The sequence below is a fragment of the Bufo gargarizans genome, chromosome 1 (assembly GCF_014858855.1).
Source record: "Bufo gargarizans isolate SCDJY-AF-19 chromosome 1, ASM1485885v1, whole genome shotgun sequence".
NCBI lineage: Eukaryota > Metazoa > Chordata > Amphibia > Anura > Bufonidae > Bufo > Bufo gargarizans.
This window is the reverse complement of record NC_058080.1, coordinates 158,871,645-158,892,544: the sequence shown is the minus strand read 5'-3', so window position 1 is coordinate 158,892,544 and position 20,900 is coordinate 158,871,645. Positions and strand designations below refer to the sequence as shown.

Sequence of the window (20,900 nt, the reverse complement as noted above, 5' to 3'; positions counted from 1 at the left end):
GCGGCCCCCCCTCCCCTGTTGTTAACTCGTTGGTGGCCAGTGTGCGCACCCCCCTCCCTCCCTCCCTCTATTGTTTTAATACATTGGGGCCAGTGTGCGTGCGCCCCCCCAACCCCCCCCCCCCTCCCTCCCTCTATTGTTTTAATACATTGGGGCCAGTGTGCGCACCCCCCAACCCCCCCCTCCCTCCCTCTATTGTAATAATAGCATTGGGGCCAGTGTGCGCACCCCCCCCCCCCCCCATCATCGGTGGCAGCGGAGTAGAAGATTTTCATACTTACCTGGCTGCTGGCTGCTGCGATGTCTGCGTCCGGCCGGGAGCTCCTCCTACTGGTAAGTGACAGCAATGCGCCGCACAGACCTGTCACTTACCAGTAGGAGGAGCTCCCGGCCGGACACAGAGATCGCAGCAGCCAGCAGCCAGGTAAGTATGAATCTTCTACTCCACTGCCACCGATGATCGGGGGGGGGGGGGCACACTGGCCCCAATGCTATTATTACAATAGAGGGAGGGAGGGGGGCGCGCACACTGGCCCCAATGCTATTATTACAATAGAGGGAGGGAGGGGGGGGGGCGCGCACACTGGCCCCAATGCTATTATTACAATAGAGGGAGGGAGGGAGGGGGGTGCGCACACTGGCCACCAACGAGTTAACAATAGGGGAGGGGGGGCCCACTGGCCACCAATGAGTTAAAAACAGGGGGGGGGGGGTCTGCCCCCTGCTGCCTGGCAGCACCTGCCAGGCAGCAGGGGACAGTCATGTACACAGTTTTTTTGTATATTCTAACCTGAAGCGTCTCCATCACCATGGGAACGCCTCTGTGTTAGAATATACTGTCGGAAATGAGTTTCACGATGTAGCTCATATCCGACAGTATATTCTAACATAGAGGCGTTCCCATGGTGATGGGGACGCTACAAGTTAAAATATACCATCGGATTGGAGAAAACTCCAATCCGATGGTATAACAGAACTCCAGACTTTACATTGAAAGTCAATGGGGACGGATCCGTTTGAAATGGCACCATATTGTGTCAACGTCAAACGGATCCGTCCCCATTGACTTGCATTGTAATTCAGGACGGATCCGTTTGGCTCCGCACGGCCAGGCGGACACCAAAATGACTTTTTTTTCATGTCCGTGGATCCTCCAAAAATCAAGGAAGACCCACGGACGGAAAAACGGTCACGGATCACGGACCTACGGACCCCGTTTTTGCGGACCGTGTAAAAAAACGTTCGTGTGCAGGAGGCCTAAGAAGGTGGATAGTCAATGCCAGGCCAGGAATCAGGGAGCAGGTCACCTCCTACACATCCCTAATGCTGACCCTGTCTCCTATCCGTATGAGCCAACCCTGAAGGTAGGAGGGCTCATACACCGGAACCCGATATTCCTGCTCGCCCTCAGGGTGGCCCTGGACTAGGAGCAGGGTAAGACGACCCGTTCCTCCTAGACACGGAGGAACAGGCGTCTCACTGGCAAAGCTACATAGAAAGGGAAACATAAACAGACATATGGCAGTGACAGGTAAGTGAGACTAGTACCACACTTACCTGCCACAGACACACAACCTGGAACCCACATGCAAGTGCTGCTATCCACAATCAACATATAAGGACACAGCACACAACAGACATCACACGGGAACCCAGTAAACCATATGCTGCAATAAGAAATAGACCACACAAACACCTTCAAATCACTATAAATAAACTTATGACCACAAGGGTGGCCCCCACTGGCAGATGGAATTACACAGGAGGCTGCTCCAGCTAACCATGGCTGAAGTACCCCTCAGACTGGTGATATACACTGAGGTTTTATAGGCCCAAGTAGCCACACCCACACAGACACACCCAGTGTTCACACACACAGAAGGGATTTAACCCTTCCAACACCAGGCAATGGAAGACGGCCACTTAAAAGGGAAGTACACACATAAACATACACACTTCACCTGTTGCCGCGGGCAACGGCATGCGTGGCAATCATGTCCTGGGGATCAGCCATAGGGCTGAGACACTGCCACCACATGCACACAACACCACAAGTTGCCACGGGCAACCAAGCGAAGGAAAGTGTCACAAAACACACCATAGGCCGTGACAGGTGGGTACTGGCAGTGGGCACAGTACAGTCAGTGGGCCTACACGCACTGGCAGGCAACTGCAATTATATTACAGAGAAAAAATGTAATGACTTTTTTATCTGCAAGGTACTGTGCCACCCGATATGAGTGGTGGGCATTGGCAGTGGGCACAGTACAGTCAGTGGGCCTGACACACACTGGCAGGCAACTGCAATTATATTACAGAGAAAAAATTAAATGACTTTTTTATCTGCAAGGTACTGTGCCACCCGATATGAGTGGTGGGAAGTGGGCACAGTTCAGTCTGTGGGCCTGACACTCACTGGCAGGCAACTGCAATTATATTACAGATAAATAAATGTAATGACTTTTTTATCAGCAAGGTACTGTGCCACCCGATATGAGTGGTGGACACTGGCAGTGGGCACAGTACAGTCAGTGGGCCTGACACACATTGGCAGGCAACTGCAATTATATTACAGAGAAAAAAATAAATGACTTTTTTATCTGCAAGGTACTGTGCCACCCGATATGAGTGGTGGGCAGTGGGCACAGTACAGTCTGTGGGCCTGACACTCACTGGCAGGCAACTGCAATTATATTACAGAGAAAAAATTAAATGACTTTTTTTATCTGCAAGGTACTGTGCCACCCGATATGAGTGGTGGGCAGTAGGCACAGTACAGTCTGTGGGCCTGACACTCACTGGCAGGCAACTGCAATTATATTACAGAGAAAAAATGAAATGACTTTTTTATCTGCAAGGTACTGTGCCACCCGATATGAGTGGTGGGAAGTGGGCACAGTTCAGTCTGAGGGCCTGACACTCACTGGCAGGCAACTGCAATTATATTACAGAGAAAAAATTAAATGACTTTTTTATCTGCAAGGTACTGTGCCACCCGATATGAGTGGTGGGAAGTGGGCACAGTTCAGTCTGTGGGTCTGACACTCACTGGCAGGCAACTGCAATTATATTACAGATAAATAAATGTAATTACTTTTTTATCAGCAAGGTACTGTGCCACCCGATATGAGTGGTGGACACTGGAAGTGGGCACAGTACAGTCAGTGGGCCTGACACACATTGGCAGGCAACTGCAACTATATTACAGAGAAAAAAATAAAAGACTTTTTTATCTGCAAGGTACTGTGCCACCCGATATAATTGGTGGGCAATGGCAGTGGGCACAATACAGTCAGTGGGCCTGACACACACTGGCAGGCAACTGCATTTATATTACAGAGAAAAAAATGTAATGACTTTTTTATCTGCAAGGTACTGTGCCACCCGATATGAGTGGTGGGCACTGGCAGTGGGCACAGTACAGTCAGTGGGCCTGACACACACTGGCAGGCAACTGCAATTATATTACAGAGAAAAAATTTAATGACTTTTTATCTGCAAGGTACTGTGCCACCCGATATGAGTGGTGGGCAGTGGGCACAGTACAGTCTGTGGGCCTGACACTCACTGGCAGGCAACTGCAATTATATTACAGAGAAAAAATTAAATGACTTTTTTATCTGCAAGGTACTGTGCCACCCGATATGAGTGGTGGGCACTGGCAGTGGGCACAGTACAGTCAGTGGGCCTGACACACACTGGCAGGCAACTGCAATTATATTACAGAGAAAAAAATAAATGACTTTTTTATCTGCAAGGTACTGTGCCACCCGATATGAGTGGTGGGAATTGGGCACAGTACAGTCAGTGGGCCTGACACTCACTGGCAGGCAACTGCAATTGTATTACAGATAAAAAAAATGTATGACTTTTTTATCAGCAAGGTACTGTGCCACCTGATATGAGTGGTGGGCACTGGCAGTGGGCACAGTACAGTCTGTGGGTCTGACACACACTGGCAGGCAACTGCAATTATATTAAAGGGTAAAAATTAAATGACTTTTTATCTGCAAGGTACTGTGCCACCCGATATGAGTGATGGGCACTGGCAGTGGGCACAGTACAGTCAGTGGGCTGACACACACTGGCAGGCAACTGCAATTATATTACAGAGAAAAAAATAAATGACTTTTTTATCTGCAAGGTACTGTGCCACCCGATATGAGTGGTGGGCAATGGCAGTGGGCACAGTACAGTCAGTGGGCCTGACACACACTGGCTGGCAACTGCAATTATATTAAAGGGTAAAAATTAAATGACTTTTTTATCTGCAAGGTACTGTGCCACCCGATATGAGTGATGGGCACTGGCAGTGGGCACAGTACAGTCAGTGGGCCTGACACACACTGGCAGGCAACTGCAATTATATTACAGAGAAAAAATTTAATTACTTTTTTATCTGCAAGGTACTGTGCCACCCGATATGAGTGGTGGGAAGTGGGCACAGTACAGTCTGTGGGCCTGACACTCACTGGCAGGCAACTGCAATTATATTACAGAGAAATAAATTGAATAACTTTTTTATCAGCAAGGTACTGTGCCACCCGATATGAGTGGTGGGCACTGGCAGTGGCCACAGTACAGTCTGTGGGCCTGACACACACTGGCAGGCAACTGCAATTATATTACAGAGAAAAAATTAAATGACTTTTCTATCTGCAAGGTACTGTGCCACCTGATATGAGTGGTGGGCACTGGCAGTGGGCACAGTACTGTCGGTGGGCCTGACACACACTGGCAGGCAACTGCAATTATATTAAAGGGTAAAAATGAAATGACTTTTTTATCTGCAATGTACTGTGCCAACCGATATTAGTGGTGGGCTCTGGCAGTGGGCACAGTACAGTCAGTGGGCCTGACACACACTGGCAGGCAACTGCAATTATATTACAGAGAAAAAATTAAATGACTTTTTTATCTGCAAGGTACTGTGCCACCCGATATGAGTGGTGGGCAGTAGGCACAGTACAGTCTGTGGGCCTGACACTCACTGGCAGGCAACTGCAATTATATTACAGAGAAAAAATTAAATGACTTTTCTATCTGCAAGGTACTGTGCCACCTGATATGAGTGGTGGGCACTGGCAGTGGGCCAGTACAGTCAGTGGGCCTGACACACACTGGCAGGCAACTGCAATTATATTAGAGAAAAAATGTAATTACTTTTTTTATCTGCAAGGTACTGTGCCACCCGATATGAGTGGTGGGCACTGGCAGTGGGCACAGTACAGTCAGTGGGCCTGACACACACTGGCAGGCAACTGCAATTATATTAAAGGGTAAAAATTGAATGACTTTTTTATCTGCAAGGTACTGTGCCACCCGATATGAGTGGTGGGCACTGGCAGTGGGCAGAATATAGTCAGTGGGCCTGACACACACTGGCAGGCAACTGCATTTATATTACAGAGAAAAAATTAAATGACTTTTTTATCTGCAAGGTACTGTGCCACTCGATATGAGTGGTGTGCACACAGTACAGTCTGTGGGCCTGTGGCCTCTCACACACGGGCAGGCAACTGCTATATAAATATATATATATATAAGCAGACTGATGTACCACCCCTATAAAGGACGCTGTCCTTACAGCAGATGAGTCTTTGAGGACTGGAGTGGACACAGAACACTGGCCTAGCTAATGATTTCCCTATTAATTCAGCAACAGCTGAACTCTCCCGGCTCTAACTAACACTGCAGCTTCAGAATGAATCTAAGATGGATGCTGTCCTTGCTTTTTGATAGGAGGTGGGAGGGTCTGGAAGGGAGGGTATGCTGATTGGCTGGAATGTGTCTGCTGACTGTGAGGTACAGGGTCAAAGTTTGCTCAATGATGACGTATAGAGGGCGGACCGAACATCGCATATGATCGCCCGCCGGCGAACGCGAACAAGCGATGTTCGCCGGGAACTGTTCGCCGGTGAATAGTTCGGGACATCGCTACTGATAAGTCGACGTTTTTTGGGGCATATGGGTACCATCCACAGTTTGGTACATTTTCTGGTGCTCAAAATTCCGGCATTCCTGAGGAGGAACGATTTTCCTCTGTCTTCTATTTGGCGGAAAATCCAAAATAATCTGAAAAAGATAGGCAACAGGTATAAGCGAGAGGCTGACAGGAGACGTATAAGTGGTCCGGACCTGAGAGTGGGTGATTCTGTGTGGTTGTCTACAAGAAACATTAAACTTAAGGTACCTTCTTGGAAGTTGGGCCCAAGATTTATTGGTCCATATAAGATCACTGCAATTGTTAACCCTGTAGCCTTCCGTCTTGAACTTCCTCAGGCATTGAAGATCCATAACATATTTCATAAATCGTTGCTAAAGAAATGTGTCGAACCTGTTGAGCCGTCCTCCCTGCCTCCCGCTCCTGTCATGGTGGACGGCAATTTAGAATTTCAGATCAGCAGGGTTGTGGACTCTAGAGTTCTCCGGAGATCCCTCCAGTATCTCATTCATTGGAGAGGGTACAGACCAGAGGAGAGGATGTGGGTTCCAGTGACCAATGTTAATGCTAGTCGTCTGGTGAGAGCATTCTACAGAGCTCATCCTGATAAGGTCAGTCCTGGGTGCCCGGAGGTCACCAGTAGAAGGGGGGGTACTGTCACATCTGTGACAGGTCTCAGAAGGTCTGAAAGATTATCTACGCATTAGTGATCTGACAGCCTCTTTCGGTTTCACTTTGTGTGTTGCTGGTATGTCCACACCTCATGTTCAGGTGTGGATCATGTGACCTTTACCTCGCCCTATTTAGTCTGACTTTTCCCATCACTCCTTGCTTGGGATAGCTTCATTTGGTCTTGGAAGAGCTGGAGTGTGGTTCGTGTTGAAGTCCTGTTCATCCTTCATCCTCTGAAGTTAAGTGTTTCGCTTGTTGTGTTTTGTATCCCCCCCCCCCCCCGGTTGTTTACTAGGCCTCAGTGAGACGCTAGTTCCTTCACCTGGGAAGGAACGTGTGGTCTCTGCCCTGTCATTATCTTTAGGGCATCTGAGGGTCACCAGGGTTTTCTAAGTTCCTGTGTATGGGTATCTCTACCATCGAGAGGTGTCCATATGGATAGGAGTTAGGGTCAGGAGCAGGGTTTTATAGGTGGTGACCCTTTTCCTTCCCTAGCGGTGAGGCCTAGTGTCTTTCTTCCCCTTCCTTCTTGTTGTCTTTTAGTATTCTCCCCTACTACATCCGTGACAAAGGGTTTCTGTCATCAGAAATTACGTTATGTAGCTGACTGACATCGGTGTGCTAATGTCAGCAGTACATAACAGTATGCTTTATAACTCCCTGCCTGCCGCCGTTCTCTTAAATTAAAGACTTTTAAAATATGCTAATGAGCCTCTAGGTGCTATTAGGGTGTAGCTTCAGCACCTAGAGGCTCGGTCTTCTCACCCTTTGGCACGCCCAGGTCCAGTTGATTGACTTTCGAGTTCTTCTCAGTGTCTCTTAAATCCCGCTCCTGCGCTGTCCCTTTTAGTATTCGGCGCAGTGAGTGGAGGAAGCGCTCTTCTGGCGGGTTTCCTTCGGCGCAGTGAGGAAGCTGGCAGCAGGAGTGCGTTCTTCACTTACTGAGCTGAATACTAAACGGGACTGTGCAGGAGTGGGATTTACGGGACACTGAGCAGAACTCGAAAGTCAATCAACTGGACCTGGGCGTGCCAAAGGGTGAGAAGACGGAGCCTCTAGGTGCTGAAGCAACACCCTAACAGCACCTAGAGGCTCATTAGCATATTTTAAAAGTCTTTATTTTAAGAGAATGGCGGCAGGCAGGGAGTTATAGAGCATACTGTTATGTAGTGCTGACATTAACACATCACTAATGTCAGTCAGCTACATAACGTTATTTCTCATGACAGAAACCCTTTAAAGGGTTTCTACCACCAGAAATAATGTTATGTAGCTGACTGACATTAGCGATGTGCTAATGTCAGCAGTATATAACAGTATGTTTTTGACATTTCTCCCTGCAGCCGTTTGGTAAAATAAGCACTTGTATAATATGCTAATGAGCCTCTAGGTGCTATGTGGGCGTAAAATCAGCACCTAGCGGCTCCGTCTACTCACCCTTTATCCCGCCCAGGTCCCCTGTTCTGCCCGCCCTGCTCCTCTTGATTGATGTGACGGTTCGCAGCATCGTTGATAAAATCCGGCGCCTGCGCAGTTCACTTCTGTATTCGGCGCAGGCACAGTGAGTGAATGATGCGCTCCTGGTGCCGGCTTCCTCACTGCACCTGCGCCGACTACGTCACAGTGAGGAAGCCGGCACCACATCACTAATGTCAGTCAGCTACATAACGTTATTTCTCATGACAGAAACCCTTTAAAGGGTTTCTACCACCAGAAATAATGTTATGTAGCTGACTGACATTAGCGATGTGCTAATGTCAGCAGTATATAACAGTATGTTTTTGACATTTCTCCCTGCAGCCGTTTGGTAAAATAAGCACTTGTATAATATGCTAATGAGCCTCTAGGTGCTATGTGGGCGTAAAATCAGCACCTAGCGGCTCCGTCTACTCACCCTTTATCCCGCCCAGGTCCCCTGTTCTGCCCGCCCTGCTCCTCTTGATTGATGTGACGGTTCGCAGCATCGTTGATAAAATCCGGCGCCTGCGCAGTTCACTTCTGTATTCGGCGCAGGCACAGTGAGTGAATGATGCGCTCCTGGTGCCGGCTTCCTCACTGCACCTGCGCCGACTACGTCACAGTGAGGAAGCCGGCACCAGGAGAGCGGTCTTCACTCACTGCGCCGAAGACAGAAGTGAACGGTGCAGGATTTTGTCAACGATGCTGCGTACCGTCACATCAATCAAGAGGAGCTGGGCGGACAGAACAGGGGACCAGGGCGGGATAAAGGGTGAGTAGACAGAGACTCTATTGCTTATTTTACCAAAACAGCTGCAGAGAGAAATGTCAAAAACATACTGTTATGTAGCGCTGACATTAGCGCATCGCTAATGTCAGTCAGCTACATTACAGTATTTCTGGTGGTAGAAACCCTTTAAACCACAGGGACTTAATAGAGACTTTAAGCCATGGATGTGCGCATAATTGTGCTTCTCTGGTAGCCTTTGATTCTGAGGTTTAACATCTTGTGATTATAATTTTGGTGCTTTCTTTTTACCTGTTTTTAAAAAAAAAAATGTCATCTCTTGCAGAAAAAAAATGAAAAACCAGCATGGACCCCCTGTGCAACATGATGGAATATATATTTTTTATATAATGATAAAAAAAATTGTACCTTTTTGTATTTTTTCTGTTGTGTTTGATATAAGTCCGGTATATACAATATTTTACTTATGGGCATATTTGCCTGTTTATGAGACCTGAGGTATAGGGTGTTGTCAGGATAAATAATATACATGGGGAGCTAGCCAGCATATGTGTGCCTGTGGTCCATGATATGTAGACCTCTGATACACAGTGATATTTTATAGGGGTTACCAAAGCAATTGGAATTTCTCCATTATCTGAAGATTTGGGATTATTCCATGGGTTACTTGGATGCCCCTATCCCCTCAATATGTATTGTGGTTTGTCATCTAAAATATGTTTTTACATTTTCCTAATTGGTGCTGTTGGAAATGTGGTGTGCATAGTTATATTTTATGTCTGGTCTGCAGATAATGAGTACTAATGCAGCCCCCTGAAACACCGAGGCTACATTTATAGATGTGACCAGGTGATAGGGATTCCATATTTCACCTTTATATTCTAATTTAATCCTGCTTCCCCCTTTCTTCCTAAAGATCTCTTATACTTTTGATTCTTTTTAATCCTGATAATCAGATCTTTTCAAACCCAACAGATATAGTTATGTATGCTGTTACTCAGATAAAGTTTGCGGTCCATTATGCATGCCACGGAGCTGGCGGTCATGTGATCGGGTTTTGTTGTCACGTGTGCTTTCCACTGATGGGCTCCAGGTGGAATGGAAACCGAAGCGTGCGCTGTACACTGAGTATCATGCTGAGAACCACCTGCTGTACTGGGATCCATACTGGCTAAGTGTTAACATGATTATTTTAATGAACTGTTTTTAATCTGCACCCTTGCACCATATATTATGTCTAATTTATATGATTAACAATTATGGCGTTATATGAATTTATGACATAGAAGAAAATATTTAACTTCTATATCTATGATCATGATGATGAGTTGTGATATCTAATTATGTACACCATTGATTTATGCTTTTTATCTAAAGAATCATGTCATTTATACACTTTCACATATAATCATGTTAATTATTGAATTATATTGTCAACCCTATTTAATGCACTAAGCACCTGTGTACTATGTCACTGCTTGAGAAAAGTCCCAGTGAGAGGACTGAAACGTTGCTGTTTGGTGATTGAAATACATTTTATTTGATATACCTTTGGAAGTGCCGTGGAATTTTCTTTTTTGTATTTTTTTGGATGTTGGAACGCTTCCACGGCCATCACCCCTCTACAACTTCATGCTGTGCAGCTCACATTCTCTGGACTCTTTATTTAGTAACTACTACAGCTATTTTACCAGAGAAGTGGCCTTGATTGGTTGGATCTGAGTCGGAGACATTGTATGTTGAGTCTAGTTTCAACTTACGATGGGTCAGAAAAGACCGGTATATGTCTAAAATATTGTATCCTGATGCCATTGTATCTTGAAGGAGCACTGTATCTGTATTGTCTGTCCCATGTAGAGACCATTGAAGAAAAACTACTTTATAAAGTTATGCTAATTAGGTCTCATAAGTGCCCAGGGGCGGCATTATGCCCACAAGAGCCCAAGCCCCTCGCCGGTATGCCCAGATAACCGCTCCCCTTTCAGTACTCTGGTCCACCTTGCCCTCCTACTTCGTCATCCTTCGGCTCAGAGATCGGACGTGTACGCCGTGTGACCTCCGAGCACTATATAACAGAGTAAAATAATCATTGCCCCATCGAAATATGTCTGCCAATCAACCGACAAACCATTTTTTCGTTGTTGATTGTACCTTTTTATGTGGACATAAAAATGATGGTTTGTCGGCAGCACCTCCTCGAGTATGGAAACAATCATTCTTCCACACATACAGATGACTGTAAGAAAAAGAGTGAAAAAAAACTGCAGCACTCCTCCAGTTCAAACAATGAAGTGGTTTATTCAGTAACCAGCACCAAACATACCATGGCAAACGGCCATGGAGGAGTACTGCAGTTTTCTTCACCAGATACTTTGGGATTCCAAGCCAGGATCTGACACTGCGTGCACCAAGTATCTTGATATTGGCCAAACCCCAAATCTGTGGGTTTGTTGTGCTCCTTATCTGACTTTTTTGTAAGAAAATGAGTGCAGTCTTACTCAGAAGCAGCCCTAGAATCATGGAATACATTATAGAGAAGTACTGACCTGTATGGTTGTGAATAAAGTACTTGAGATGAGAGCTAAACTTCCTATGTAGCTGCTGCAGTCTCTCCTGGATTCCTGTCTTAGGCTAGTATTACGCTAGCAGATTCCCGGCAATCGCCTGCTCATCAGTGGAGGACACTGTGGCAATTACATGCAGTGATCTCCTCCAGAGTATGGGAAGGAGAGATCTCTATGACATTGCTCGTCCCCATACAGAAACATTATGTGCCGGCAGCAGATTCTTATTGCCCAATGAATGAGCATTTGCTCTGGTAATCGGTGGCACTATTACACTGCCAGATCATCTCTATTAGAGCATTCCTACGGACAGTCGTTAGCAATGATCTCCCTATCGGCCAGCGTAATACAGGCCTTACTCAGCTCCTATGCCTACCCATAGACTTGCATTGACGTGTAATATAATCCTTCTGTGAGCCCCTCTCTCCTGGACTGATTCAAAGAATATTTTGAAGAGAAAACTGTGAGGTAAACATTTTTCTGTGATAAAACATATTAGAAAGTGTCTGGTGGTCCCTAGCACTACTTATTTTTACTAAGTTGTGTGTAAAGTTAGTGACTATTATAATGTGCCCCTATGGAAATGTGCACATTTATATATATAGTTGTGCCCTGTTATGTGCAACACTCAGGTGAGGCTGGAAGCCATGTCTGAGTACCTTTGAAAACACTATCATTCGATTAAATAGGGAAAAATATTCCAGTCACACTCTGCGTTATTGCAGGTCATAACCATAAACCATCACACGTCTTGAACGTGACTACCCAAACTAAGCGGAAGTCGCCTTCATCCCGCCTTCTCAGCTAATACGCTGTTACCAAGGCGACCGTGGTCCCGCCTCTGTAGCGCAACTCCAGGAAGATACGTAACATCTGACAGGGGGCGTGGCGAACAAAACTGACTGTGGATAAGGATTGGCTAACAGTGGAAGTCTGCCTAGGCTCACTCCATGCCGCTAGCCAATGAGAAGGTGAGCCGGTGCGGTGACGTAGGTAGTGCGTCGCTTGGGCGGCCAATCAGAACTAGGGAATAGGATCGCTCGGTCTTTGCGTGACAGCTGGGTATTCACTGCCCCGGTGCTGAAGAGAGGAAGACTTAACATATAAAGAGTCACATCTGTAGAGCGCTGACAGAGGGCTGGTGACCTGGGAGGTGAGCGCCATGATACATGTGTCTGCTATGTATTTATATTATACAATGCATTGTTATATACAAAATTATCATATCAATATATTGCATGCACCTGATTAGGAATAGCAGCCTCTGAACCTGTGTGGATTTAGCTTGTGCTTAGTCCTGATTTGCTGGGATGGTGCAGATTTTTGAAGAACAGGTCCTTTTCCTATTCAGGGTATATTCACACATGGCCGACCCGCCTGTAGCAAATCCAGTACATATTATCTAGAGCATGGGTCAGCAATCGCCATCACTCCAGCTGTTGTGGAACTACAACTTCCATCATGCACACGTGCTCCGCTGTTCTCCCATAGAAGTGAATGGAGCATGCTGGGAGTTGTAGTTTCACAACTGCTGGAAGTTGCGGACTCTGTGCAGGATAAGTAACATGCCTGTGTTTTTTTTCCTTGGCTCGGACACGGACTGTTTGGTTCGCAGAAACCCCATTCGCTTGCATCGGAGGTGGACACGATGTGTGTTTTGGTGCAGAATCATCAAATTCTCAATTTGTGAATTTGTGAACGTAACTGAAAGCGGTTGTGTCATCTGAGACGGTGGTGGCATATCACTAGCATGTTCCACCAAAGTCAGATAGGTGCGGGTCCCAACTCTGGTACCCACACCTATCTCTAGGATGGGACCCCCAAAGTGAAGGAAAGCGCATCACACGTGTGTGGAGTTCTCTCCATTCACTTCTGTGGGAGGTCTGAAAATAGCAAAGTGAGCGTGCTTGGCTGTTTCCGGAACTCCCATTGAGGTAACTGTAACCCCTCAATGCACCCCTATAATGGGAAAACCCCAATACACACCCCAGTTAGGATAACATGTATGAATATGGGTTGTGTCTTGTCCATTATAGAGAGTGAGGCTGAGCTGTAATACTGCACCCAACCTGTGGACAGGTGTGGTGCTGTCATTTTATTTCAGTCCTGGACAACCCCTTGCAAATGCAGCAGGGCAGGTCTGAATTTTCCCACTTCCACTGCATAGGAAACTGCTTCTAAAAGGGACTTGTGCGCTTTTTAGGCTTTGTTCACATCTGCATTAGGAGCTTCCATCACATAGGCATGAAGAAGAGTACGCTAGACCTTAGGTAGAGCGTGTGGACCACAGAGGGCGCACGAAACAACCGGTCAAAGACAATATTTTGGTTTCAGCAGTATTCCATTTATTCGTAAGACAACGCGTTTCGGGGTGCTAGGGTCCCGTTTATCAAGTCTAAAATAAAGATTAGGTAAAAAACGGAGAAAACATGTTTTGGGAAAACACTAAATTTGTGCTCCCCTATATAACAAACAAATAGATTATGAGGATAAATATATAAATAAATAGATAAATGAATAAAATACGCATGAATCTAATTACCAAGGCATACACTGATAAAATAATAAATATACACCTGTATAAAGGGAGGGTGTATCTTATGTGTATATATATATATATATATATATATATATATATATATATAAAACATGGCATCAAATTGATAGTATAAAAAAAAATATATATATATATACACATAGGAAAAATACATAGAGGATAAAAAATGTATATAAAAATAAATAAATTAATAATAATCATAATAAATGAGATAAGTACCAGAACAAAAACCATAGCAATAATGTTTCTGTACTGATGTCTATCCCTACCATGAGAATGATCTGTATGTCATATATAAATAATTAGCACCAATGTGAGCCACTAGCATAAAAGTCCATATAGTCAGTCTATTTGATGTGGTTGCTGGTAAACCATAGTAGAAGAGCTAGGCTGATATTTCCATACATTTGAAGAAAAACAGTATAAAATGTGAAAGGTAGCTATGGCAAATATAATGTAATGTGTCCACTGGCGAACAGGGGATCTTGTATGCACTGACAGGCAGGGGGTATTTATGTCCCTGAGGGGATCATAACCTATTGATGTCTATTGTGTATATATAACGCCGTGTCCTGGCAGCTCAGACCAAAAATAATAGTAATAATTGTTAAAGCCCCGCATGATGTGGTGAAGAGAATATATGTATATATTCTAATAGCGCTTTAATATGGATCATATTACCTGAGCCGGAAGGCTGGAGGGGTGTCACGGCTCGTCTACAGAGGCACGTGTAGAACGCTGACCTCTTCGGTAACCGCGCTGCAGAAGAAGAAGGGGAGTGAGTGGGAGGGCTTGCCGAGGTCCATGGGAGGGGTGTCCGTGGGGGGGCGTGGTTAGGGAGAACGCACGGTGGCCTGAAGGGGCGGTGAATCGGAGGGTATGTCTGAATTGGTAGGCGGGGATCCGTACGGGGGCGTGGTTGTTGGGAGCGCATAGAGAGCAGAGTGGGGACGGCTAAATGAGTTGGCAGCACGCCTCACTAGTCTGTCCCATAAGATAAACCTGACAGGCGTTCACCCCGGGACACATCTATCTTCTGTTCCTGAGACGGAATGGCCAGTGCAGACGTGACGGAAGCCCTAGGTGATATTCTGGTGTAGTACTGCGCTCCTCTCTAGAGTCCCTATTACCAGTGTGTGAATAATGCCTAACAGATGATTCCTCCCGCATCATTATGCCTTTGCTTATAGACATAACTGCTTTGTGCCACATCTGATCATCTCCATTACTGGAGTAGGTACTTCTTTTAGCGAGACTCTCAATCTAAAGCCTCATTCACACGACCATGTCGGTGCTCAAATCCGTGAGCAGGTGGTCAGTGATGCATCCGTGAAGAATCCGCGTTGGGTCCGTGTGTAAGTTTTATGCTGTCCATGTTGCATCTGTGTTTCGCTGACACTGAACAGCTGAAAAATAATTTTCAAAGAATCTCTTCTTAATAATCCGCGAAACATGGATGCAACATGGCCCCATAGACTTTAATGGGCGTGATGGATCCGTGAACACGGACAAAATAGAGCATGCATCCATGCTGAAAACACGAATCCATGGACCGTGCTAAGACCCTTTTCTGCGAATACACACATTAAAATGAATGGGGATGTGTGCTGTCTGTGGAGAACACGTACAGCACACGTCCGTGAAACACTGACGTGTGAATGAGGCTTAAGGCTGGGTTTTCACAGGGAGGTTTGGAGACCACAGCCGCATGTCCACCTATGGCAGCCAGTGGTCGCATGAATTTGAAAGTTATACCTTTCACTCTGTGGAAACCCAGGCTTAAAATCCTCTTTCATACACAGTAATTTATCTTTCTTTTTCTTTATGTTGCAGGACCCCCTGGAATCTACACCTGACTGTCCTTCTCCATGCAGTAAGAACCAGAAATGGCCGCCAACGACAGTATTCTTAGCCCAGCATATCTTGCTGTTGAGTACATTGACTCTCTACTACCAGACAACCCTCTGCAAGGGCCCTTTAAATATGCCTGGACCTACATGCTAGACAACTACACTAAGTTCCAGATTGCAACCTGGGGGTCCCTCATCGTCCATGAGCTGATCTACTTCCTCTTCTGTTTACCCGGTTTCCTATTTCAGTTCATACCTTTCATGCAACGGTTCAAAATCCAACAGGTATGTACTAAGTACCGATGATCTGTTACGTGGGATACGGTTGCAATTCTATAAGTGGAGGAGGCCGACCGGTGTGTCTTACAATGGGGCCGCTGGCGGCTACTTTCACATCTGCGATTTCTTTTCTGTTTTGAGATACGGCAAAGGACGGACGACGCTTCAGTTTGATTTAATACAACCGACTGCATCAGTTCCTTTCGGATGCGGTTGTATTAAATCGAAAGTGAACAAACTGGATCCGGGACTAACACTATCGTAAGTCAATGAGCACCGGATCCGTTTTTTTCCTGTACAAAAAAAAAACGTATCCGGCACCATTGACTTACATCGTTTTTAGTGCCAGAAACAGCTTGTTCAGTTTTGCAAACCGGACACAAAACCGCAGCTTGCAGCGATTTAGTGTCCGGTCACAGAACACAACAAACCGTAACTGAATGCATTCTGGTGCCCTCCATTCTGGTTTGTTCAGTTTTGACAATGAATGGGGACAAAACTGAAGCTTTTTCCTCCGGTTTTGGGATCCTCTGCTGGATCTCAAAACCGGAAAGAAAATCGAAGATGTGAAAGTAGCCTAAGGTTGCAAGTTTGAAATGCGTTGTGCACAGTTGGCTATAAGCACTCTGCGGACTGTGCCCTACAGGTCTATGGTACTTTGTGTGCTGCTATATTGTGCCAGGGTGCTTTTAGGGTGAAAACCTAGAATTTGGTCTCACAAATTCTGTGTGAATCAGAAATACACCCTCTGTGTGCCTCAGTACGGTATGGGGCATGTGCATGTAGTCTGGGTTATATTACCGCCCTCTTCTCTCATGTCTGCTATTCTTTGTATTGCAGGATAGACCGGAAACATGGGAGGGCCAATGGAGGTGCTTTAAGATGCTCCTTTTCAATCATTTCTGCATTCAGCTTCCTTTGATCTGTGGAACGTACTACTTCACTGAGTTTTTCAACATTCCTTATGACTGGGATAACATGCCTAGATGGTGAGTAATATTCAGTATTACTCTTGTTATACAGGGTGGACAAGGAAAAAGTAGCCCGCCTCCAATATCTCCAAATCAAACTGCCTAATAGTAAATCGGTCTTAGTTGCCCATAGCAACCAATCAGAGCTCAGCTTTCATTTTTTTCAGAGCCCTGTAGGAACTGAAAGCTGAGCACTGATTGGTTGCCATGGGAAACTAAGATTTACTATTAGGCAGTTGGATTTGGAGGCGGGCTCCTTTTTTGTTGGCCCCCCGTACTATTAAATAGCATAATAGCGCTTCTGTCTTGGGATATTACTGCCACCCCTTTATTGGAATAAGAGTGCAACACGTTTTGGGGCTTTTTGAAGCCAGAATTCTAGAGTGGTGGGCTGGATAAAGTCCCCCAAACGTTTTGGGCATTGCACACCCTCTGTTAATCAGCTGTTTAGGAGTTGCTAACCCCTTTAATATGCTGTTACTATTTTCGACTTGGATTGTGGGGTTGAATCCACATGTGATGCCTTTTCTTGCAGGTATATATTGATTGCTCAGTGTTTCGGCTGCGCGGTCATAGAAGACGCCTGGCACTACTTTCTTCATCGTCTCCTGCACCATAAGAGTATATACAAATATATCCACAAAGTACATCACGAGTTTTCCGTAAGTACAGAGCAGCAGTGGACTGAAGCTTTGACTTATGCATTTCAAATAATATATGTGCAAAATGTATTATGCCATATTAATTGGTGATTTGCCTTTTGTGTGTTTTACAGTCTCCATTCGGGATGCAGGCTGAGTATGCTCATCCCCTCGAAACCCTCATCTTGGGAGCAGGATTTTTCATTGGCATTATGGTCTTCTGCAATCACGTCATTCTCCTGTGGGCTTGGGTTATAGTTCGACTAATGGAAACGATAGATGTTCACAGGTAAGCAGCATTTACCTAGAGCCTCATATAACTGCAATCGGTATTCCCTCTTAAAGCGGCCACAGGCATCAGATTGTTACTGGCTGATTTCATTGGGATCAGACAGCAATCTAATGTTGATGAAAACATATTTTTTTGTAAATGATAGAAGAAGGGTTAAAAATAAAAAAGAAGGGATGCACACCGACTGACCACCACTGCCGTTCCAATGGTGCTCCGGTCCGCACAGCTCTTCACTTCCTGAATGGGCAGTCCACTCCATTTCCTGTGTGCCATGACCAGGAAGTGGAGAGCACTGGGGATCGGATCCGTTTTTTTTTTTAACCCTTCCTGGAAAACCTCTAAAGAAAATGTGCAGCTGTAATAATGTGGTGCTATGCTGTGATTTTTTTTATTTATTTATTTATGTTTTCACTGATTTTACAGTAGAGCTGAAACTGCCCTATGGCACCCCCAGACAAAACTGCAATGAAGTTAATTGTGTGTCTTGTGATGGAGGTCACAATGGGGCTGTATTTGTGAGTTATAACCTCCCTTCTGATCCTCAGCTGTGTCATGTGACCAACACTCTGCCTCTTTAACTGACACAGGACAGGAAGTCAGTTACTTCTCTATGCATGCCTATGAGACTGAAGCTCCCATAGGAATACATGCTGTGTTATTTGGAGAGTCAGAGTGTTGGTCACACCACACACTGCTGAGGATCAGAAGCGAGGTTATAACTCAGAAATACAATCTCTAATAAGATTACCTTCACGACATTTTACATTTTACAATAAAAATCTACTAATGTGATTGCATCTAGAAATTAGAATAAAACCTGCCAACATTTAGTACATTTTTTAACCAAAATATTGCAAAAAGCTTTAGATCTATTTATGAAGCAAATTACCTAAAAAGAATAATCTAATGATGGGGAATGGCTTAATCAGAAAGGTGTGGTTCTATACGCAGCAATATGCGCCAACATTTTATTGCAATGCAAAACTTGCCGTAAAGTTAGATATATTATTTTCAGCATTCTAGGTTTATCACACTGCTTTTTTTGTGGTATAAAATCCTGTGTGAACAGTAATCTTAGGATTGTGCAGGTTTTCATTATGAGAAACCGGAGTCCGTTACAGTCTTATAACAGTTAATTGAAATTGAATTCAAATTTTCTCTTCCAGTGGTTATGACCTTCCTTTGAATCCGCTGCACCTCATTCCCTTCTATGCCGGGGCACGTTTCCACGATTTCCATCACATGAACTTCGTAGGTAACTATGCCTCAACGTTTACATGGTGGGACAGACTCTTCAACACCAATTCTCAGTACAACAGCCACAGAGGGAAAGTGAAGATACAGGAGGAAAAGAAGATAAAATAAACTGTGTCATAAAAAACACTGCTTAATTTTCCATCATATGGATCGTGAATTGCTCTTAATAAATCCTAAATTCTATCGCGGGTGGAAGAGAGGACACTGGTTTTTATGTAGCGTGCAGGAGAAACAAGTATAATTGTGGAAATCAGCCACAGTCCAATTGTAGCTGCCACCGTACAAATGCCACGTTGGGCCTTACTGTCAGATGAGAACCCCAAATAAAGCAGAACTCTTCATGCGCAGCTGGTTGTCTCTCGCCAGCTGTGATCATTCAGCAGAAACAAGGACTACAGGAATATTCAGCATTTTTGTAATTTCCACTCCTCTCATGACTGTCTTTCCACTTTTGTGAAACGTCTTGTTTTATTTTTCTACATCGTACATATTTTAAATATTTAACGTTTTCATTGACAACCACACCCGGTTGGAGAAGACTTCTTCAGCTGTGGCACTGAAAATGTGGTGCTGTCAGTACATTTCTGTGCTGAGGTACGACTGCAGCCATTAACTCCTGTAGGCACCTTAAGCCGTGTTCACATTTCCGTTTGCCGTGTTCACATTTCCGTTTTTCACTGATGTCCGCTGTCCGCATTTTCTGCAGAAAGCACATGAACCCATTGATTTTAATGTGTTTGTTTACACCGTGCGTCAGTGAAAAAACATGGAAATATGCACCTCTTTGGTCAGTGATGTTGACCAAACGCACCCATTGATATCCGTAGGTCCGTGAAAAATCACTGACACAACATGAATGGCATCCGTTTTTTGGTCTGTTTTTTGCTGACCACTGATAGGGAGACTATCTGGGAATTGTCTTTCAGCTGAGCAGTGTCTACGGAATACGGATGACAAAAAATGGACACACAGACCAAACACGGATCCTTCACAGATTAAACACGGAGGGATTTTTTTCACGGAAATGTGAACAAGGCCTTACTCTGGTTGGCGTTTCTCATGGCAAACCAGGTCTCTGGCTTAGGAGTGCTCAAACTATAAAGAATAAATGTGGAAGAGTTTTTTTGTATTTTGCACTTTATAAATTGGGACCTTTTATTTGGTTTGTTATATACAAATCGTATCTGGAGTGGTTCAGAACTACATTTTCAGAACATCACCACTGAGTCATGGATATATCAGCCTTGGCGTAGACTGAATTTATGATTTTCTTTGTTTACTTGGCCCAGACTAAACTGACCAGATATTGTGCAATGTGGGATTGTGAAAGAGGACCTGTCCATGCTCCTGATCTGTTTGCTTATTAAATAATTCTGGAACATCTTTTCATATAACAGGGTGTTAAACGCCGTTCCTCTGTTATTCCTGGATAATGGATAAAATAGACAACAGGGCGTTACCATGCCCTTGTTTAAAGGGGTTGTCCAGCCATATATATTGATGACCTATCGTCAGGATAAGTTATCAATATCAGATCAGAGGGAGTCTGACACCTGGCAGCCCCACTGATCACCTGTGAGATGACTAGTCGGTGCTCCATGCGAGCACCGCTTCCTGGTCTTTACACTACGCGTTGTCTCCTGCGGAGCGGTGGCGTAGTGTAATTA

At 45.0% G+C, this 20,900-nt stretch overlaps 1 protein-coding gene across 1 annotated transcript; it reads left to right on the top strand.

Moving 5' to 3' along the window:
* Nucleotides 1–12,406: 12,406 nt before the first annotated feature.
* LOC122940276 (methylsterol monooxygenase 1-like) lies at nucleotides 12,407–20,616 on the top strand. The gene is made up of 6 exons (XM_044296883.1): nucleotides 12,407–12,539; nucleotides 15,777–16,078; nucleotides 16,913–17,061; nucleotides 17,579–17,705; nucleotides 17,819–17,973; nucleotides 19,143–20,616. The coding sequence occupies exons 2-6, from the start codon at nucleotides 15,830–15,832 to the stop codon at nucleotides 19,339–19,341; spliced, it is 879 nt and encodes a 292-aa protein (XP_044152818.1). The 5' UTR covers nucleotides 12,407–12,539; nucleotides 15,777–15,829; the 3' UTR covers nucleotides 19,342–20,616.
* Nucleotides 20,617–20,900: the final 284 nt, after the last annotated feature.

Coding starts and splice junctions, on each gene's coding strand:
- LOC122940276 (XM_044296883.1), top strand. CDS start 15,830: ATGGCCGCCAACGACAGTATTCTTAGCCCAGCATATCTTGCTGTTGAG. Junction 16,079..16,912: donor AACGGTTCAAAATCCAACAG/GTATGTACTAAG, acceptor TTTGTATTGCAG/GATAGACCGGAAACATGGGA. Junction 17,974..19,142: donor GAAACGATAGATGTTCACAG/GTAAGCAGCATT, acceptor TTTCTCTTCCAG/TGGTTATGACCTTCCTTTGA.